This window comes from Osmia lignaria, chromosome 8 (assembly GCF_051020975.1).
Source record: "Osmia lignaria lignaria isolate PbOS001 chromosome 8, iyOsmLign1, whole genome shotgun sequence".
Taxonomy (NCBI): Eukaryota; Metazoa; Arthropoda; class Insecta; order Hymenoptera; family Megachilidae; genus Osmia; species Osmia lignaria.
Window position 1 is genome coordinate 5,166,394 of NC_135039.1, and position 5,978 is coordinate 5,172,371.

General features: G+C 38.1%; 1 protein-coding gene across 1 annotated transcript; it reads right to left on the bottom strand.

Annotated features, from left to right (window-relative positions):
* Positions 1-1,312: 1,312 nt before the first annotated feature.
* Positions 1,313-5,680, bottom strand: LOC143305552 (uncharacterized). The gene is made up of 8 exons (XM_076689589.1): positions 5,490-5,680; positions 5,336-5,369; positions 2,684-2,726; positions 2,176-2,591; positions 2,027-2,068; positions 1,815-1,971; positions 1,575-1,737; positions 1,313-1,488 (listed from the first exon to the last, which is right to left on the bottom strand). The coding sequence occupies exons 1-8, from the start codon at positions 5,563-5,565 to the stop codon at positions 1,313-1,315; spliced, it is 1,107 nt and encodes a 368-aa protein (XP_076545704.1). The 5' UTR covers positions 5,566-5,680.
* Positions 5,681-5,978: the final 298 nt, after the last annotated feature.

Consider the following 5,978-nt stretch of genomic DNA (forward strand, 5'->3'; position numbering starts at 1 on the left):
ATCGCAATTATATGAAGAGCCTCGTTCGAAGAGATTACTAGTGTAGTTCCTTCCTTGTCTGCTAGAGGTCACAACGTTCAGAGTAAAAAATTTTTTGGTTGAGTTGCCGTCTCTCTATGCCGATCTTCATATCTTTAGAGCGTTTAAAATTGTGTAGAACAACACGGGGATTATGGCAGATTTGCGGCAGATTGGCAGCAGAGCCTGCAATTTCAGCCATTTAAATTTTAAACGGAACAGTGACTATACATATAAATGGTATTTAAAATCTTTTTCCGAATTACGAGTGTTCAGGAATAAGAACTATTATAAATTTGATAGGAGCGCAGTATATTTTTTTTCAATAACATGAATTGTAATACTACGAGCGAAATAAAAAGAAAATTATAAATTATAAAATAAATTATTGATAATTAATAAATTGCAATTAATTGATAATGCGTTTACTGTATTCAATAAAAGAACTGAAAGATACCATTAAACATTTGTCATGTATACAGTATATGTACATTTATATATAATCTTCTGAAAAATTGTCATGATCATAGGAAAGGGACGGATACTAAAAGAACTGTAAACAAAATATATAATAAAAAATAAAATATTTTATTTGGCAGAATAAATTCACGAATACCAACATTTGTTGCTAGGATAAGGAAAACTGCCAAAACCTTATCAGTATTCACAACAAAAAAATGTACATTTACAATGTCAATAATATACATAACAAATCAACATATAAATGTTGATATAAATAATATATAAATTCAGAAAAATAAAAAGCAATGTATAAAATAATTATATCTTCAGGTCCTCTTCAGTTTCTCTTCAGATCCTCTTCAGTTCTTCTTCAGTTCCTCTTCAAGGCTTAACCCCAGCCTGCTGCAAATTATAAATATTATGCATATGTATAAATGTTTATGTACATATGTACATTCTTGCTAGAGGGCACTGCTAGAGCTGCCGTGTGCCGTAGAGAAAGAAAAAAGATTTGGAGCACGGTTTCGAGCAGTTTACAGTTGACACGGTCTCTGCCATCCCATATAAATACGTACAACTATTGGCCTTGCATGAGGTATGTTCCTATTCATACACTGAATCGGCGATAGATGGATTGCTCGCTATGAGAAAGCGAAAGAGAAGAGAAAGATTGAAAAAGATGTGTTTGTATTACAGTTATTTATCCAACAAGTGAGTTTATGGCAGTAAATGAAAAAAGGCATGAAGGTACTTGCAAGTACATACGTAAGTACATGTGTTTGAAGGTTATGATTATATATGTAATACAATACAAAACTAACCTCTTCCTGTTTCAACGTGATTGTTCCTTAGCAGTCCAAAAGTTATCCACTGTTTCATGCTGAGGATTTCGGGGACCTCTTCTTTTGCTTCGCACTCTTTCCTTAGCAGTGCGAAGCGCCGCTTTTAAGTGTTCCGCTACATCCTTGCGGGACGGTCTTGGGAAGTGCTTATTCTGGAGCACGGCATCTAAAAATCAAATGTAAGCATATAATATGAATACTGAATATCATATGAAGTAATAGTATCACAATTATATAAACAGTGATTCTTACCGTGTATAGCATGAACAATTCTTGTCTCGCAAAGTGCGAGATTGTTATCTTCGCGGCCCAACCAGGAATAAGATGTTAGCAAGCAGTCACTCACTGTTTCTTTAAAAGAGAGAGTGACTGCTTCCTTCAGGTTGAAGCCGCCCACGTACTCCAAATAGTTTACCTAAACAAAGTAAGTAACAACTGACACAAACATTTGATACATACAGATAAATAAAATGAAACTTCTGTTTCACTTACAACTTCCCTGTAGCTGTCTTCATCAATATTTTGGAATTCCGTCATTCCAGCCAACGATGAAATTGGTAGAAACGCTGGCTTTGACGGAATTCCATGATGCTGGTGCAGCAGGTGCTGCTGCTGCTTCGCCACCTTCTCCAATAATGAATGGGTTTTCCTATAAAGATAAATGATAATTATATATACTTTAATAACATGCAATCAATACTTACGTCACCATGGACTCCAGGTTGCCAATTTTTGTATATAGATCCCTGTAAACATTAATATTTGTAAGAAAATGTGCTTAAACATGTAAGAAATTGAGGAATATATTCTTATTCCCAATATTGTATAGAAGAAGAATGAACATGCAACTTACCTTATTTGTAGATTTGTAGGTTCCGTACCTTGCTGCATCCGTGGTTCAGGCCTGCTCTCCACTGCATCTGGAATATGAAAACTTTGCGTTGGTGGTGCATATGCTGTTGGAGGTGGCCTGTATGTGTTTGGTGGTGTGTGTGGCGAGTATATGTTTATGTTTGATGGTGTGTATGTGCTTGTGTATGGCGAATATGTGTCTAGTGGTGTGTATGTGTTCGTGTGTTCGTGTTGTCTATAATTATTAGATAGAACTTCATCGTCCACGCCCTCCAAGGTAGCTCTCAGGTCTGTTATATCCTCGACGATACTTCCGGGGGCCACCTTTAAACGCTTTCGCGGTTCTTCGTCGGAGGACGTGGTTTGATACCGGGCCGGCTTGTTGGCCATCCTCTTCGGACGATGTTCCATTTCCATCTGTAATAAAAGAATATTTGAAGAAAATTTTAAATATGTATACATTCATATCCGCGATACATGTAATTGCAATGAATAAAAGTCATACTTACATTTGAATTCATCCTTGGCAATTGCACTTCTCTCCTGTAGTCCCTATAAAGAAATTGGAAAAAAAATCGCAGTAAAATGTTTTCGAATTTCGCAGTCTGTACCGTCTCTGACGAGCCTGAGAACAGAGAATGATCATCTCTACGGTCGTTCCGTTATAAAACAAAAGACGATCCATCAATTTGAGCGGGAGGTATTTACATTGGTTGGAGAAATCAACGTGACGAAAATGCGCATCCAATGATAGCGTTTCCCGCAATAACTGATACATACCAGAAACAGCGTTCAACCGTTTTGTTTCATTCGCTTTGCGTCGCTGAACGAACGAGAGTGCAGTGCAACAAGCGTCTTATTCTAATCGCATATTAATAAATATAAATTATTCATATATTTTATTTACTATTATAACTACTAACCACCATTTTTCTATTATCTACTAACCATTTTTTTCCATTTTTAAATTATATTCATTTTTTTCATAGATTAACCACAAATTATTTTTACTTACATTTATTTTTTCATATACATATATTTACATTTATATTCCTAACATACATTTCATTTCATTAGTAATTTTAATTATGAGTTCCTTTAATTTTAAGTTATCAGTATCGAGGAAACCGATATTTAAAATATCATCGACCAGACAGAGACGCAACATAAGGAATGAGGTAGGGTCCAATAGTGTTGTCCCTTCGTTGGCTTCTCCTTCTTCTTCTTGTATTCAAGAGATCAATGCCCCTGTTAATCTGGCGGATGTTCCTTCATTCTCCACAGATTACGCAAATGGTATTGATGCCGCCCATGGTGTAGATATGGATGACAGTTCTTCTTCTTCTCCTTCTTCTTCTTCTTCTTCTTCTTCTTCTTCTTCTTCTTCCTCTTCCTCTTCCTCTTCCTCCTCCTCCTCCTCCTCCTCCTCCTCCTCCTCCTCCTCCTCCTCCTCCTCCTCTTCCTCCTCCTCCTCCTCCTCTTCCTCTTCTTCTTCTTCTTCTTCTTCTTCTTCTTCTTCAGTATTCTGTAGTTCTGAAGCGGTTCCTGAAACTTCATTTCAGGAAAGTTTGGCTTCCTATTGTGTTGACAACAATATCAATCATGTTCAGGGTAAGAATTTACTTACCCTTCTTCGGACCCATACCTGCTTTACCAACCTCCCGAAGGATATTAGGACTGTCCTGGGTACTCCACGGACTCGTGTTCCTACATATGTTGTAGAACCGGGGGGTATATTCATTTTGATGTCGAAGCTGAAATTGTGAAGTATATCAGGAATGCTTCTTTTTCACCAGATAGGGAATTAGAATTAGATTTCAGCACATTAGATTCAGTGTATGATTAGGAACATACCTGATGCAAGGCCAATAGTTGTCGGCATTTATAGAGGAATGCAAAAGCCTAGTGATCCTAATAGGCTTTTCAATATGTTCATCATGAACATAACCCATATGCTTTCCAACGGTGGTGTAGATCTTGATGGTACTAAGGTACCAATAAAATTAAGATGCTTTATTGCTGATGCACCAGCAAGAGCTTTTATCCTCAACCACCGTGACCATACATCCAGCCGGCCCTGTTCCAAATGCAAAGTGTCTGGTACGCACAGCGAAGGTAGATATGTCTTCAATGGCATAAAGCATGTGCTTAGAACTGACAACCAATACTCTCAATGTGTAGATGAGGACCATCATAAAGAAGGTTGCAGTCCCTTAGCATCACTACCTTTTGGAATGGTTTCTCAAGTTCCATTTGAATATATGCATTTGGTATGCTTGGGCGTCACGAAAAAAATATTATCTGCATGGATAAGTGGAAAATTTTCACGTTTGTCCAAATTGTCAGGTACCCATCTTGCTGGTATGTCTGCAAGACTGGACAGACTCAGAGAATTTTGTCCCTCTGAGTTTGGAAGACGCAAGATCTCTGGTGTATTATGCCAAGTATAAAGCAACAGAGTTTAGGCAATTTCTGTTGTATACAGGTCCGGTTGTGGCATATGGGCTCCTCAATGATAATTTATATACACATCTCCTTTTCCTTCACATCGCTATTAGAATTTTAGCGTCACAATCTCCGTCGAGTCAGTTTCCGAATTTTGCAGAGCTTGCTCTGCAAAAATTTGTTCTGCGTAGTGAAGAGTTGTATGGCCCAAATTTCTGTTCCTATAATGTACATGGTCTTCTGCATTTGACCAATGATGTAAGACGTCTTGGTCCCGTAGATTCTTTCTCTGCTTTCCCCTATGAAAGCAACATGCGCATTTTTAGGAAGTACTGTAGAAAACCGGGCCTACCTCTTCAGCAATTCGCGAACAGAATGGCGGAGATTCAGGCTCATGGAGCAAATAGGGTGAGGGTCGTTGCGTCTTCTGATGTTAAAGTATCTGTGCCTCTTGGTTGCGGAACTGATATCCTCCAGTATCGTAGGATACAGTTTAATGGCATGTCCTTCAGTCTTGATGTACGCGATAATTGCTGCATCTTGCACGACGGCGCCATATGTATTCTGTCCTCCATTGCTGAGGACAGAAATACATTCCGCTTAGACGTCCAGAAATTCACAGAGGTCGGTGATATTTTTGATATTGGAATAAAATCCTCTGCGGTAGGTCTGTATAAATGTCGATATTTGGCCCCGAATTTAATATTAGTCCATACGATGTTTGTTCAAAGTGTTTCCGAATGCCGTTTGCTGGAGACAACATGGACGACAATGAAGAGGACGAACAAGAAAGAAGAGAATACGCCGTGGTTGTGATGCTATATTCCGACAACATGTAAGATCGATATGTATATATACGTATTTTCCTACTGTTAGCGTTTCGAGTGTTGGCAGTGGGAAGGAATGCAGGCTTGATTGGTTGTGCCCCATCTAGGCTCATACGCATTTTCGGCCGCACTGCCAACTTTTCAAACACGTACAGTATTTATTTGAAATCATTAAATACATAAATAAATGCAACATGTATTCACCTCTCTGTATCTCTTTCGATATTCCTATTGGTTTTACAGGCTACACTAAAGACGCGGGAAGGAGATGGCGTTTAAATAAGAAATATATCTAGGATGAAGCGGCTTTAATTTTAAGGTATGACCCACTAAATGTTTTTGTTATTATAGTATTATTCTTACCATTATCCTATATGACAGGTTTGAAAATTAACTATTTTTTCTGACCAATTTTCAGAAGCTACAACCTACCCTACGAATCAGGGTAAAGCAATGCTGAAACAGGCGGTTCCGGTGTATATATAGGTAAGTACGAGGAGTAGGGTTTTTAGTGGGTATACGGAGTCCCACA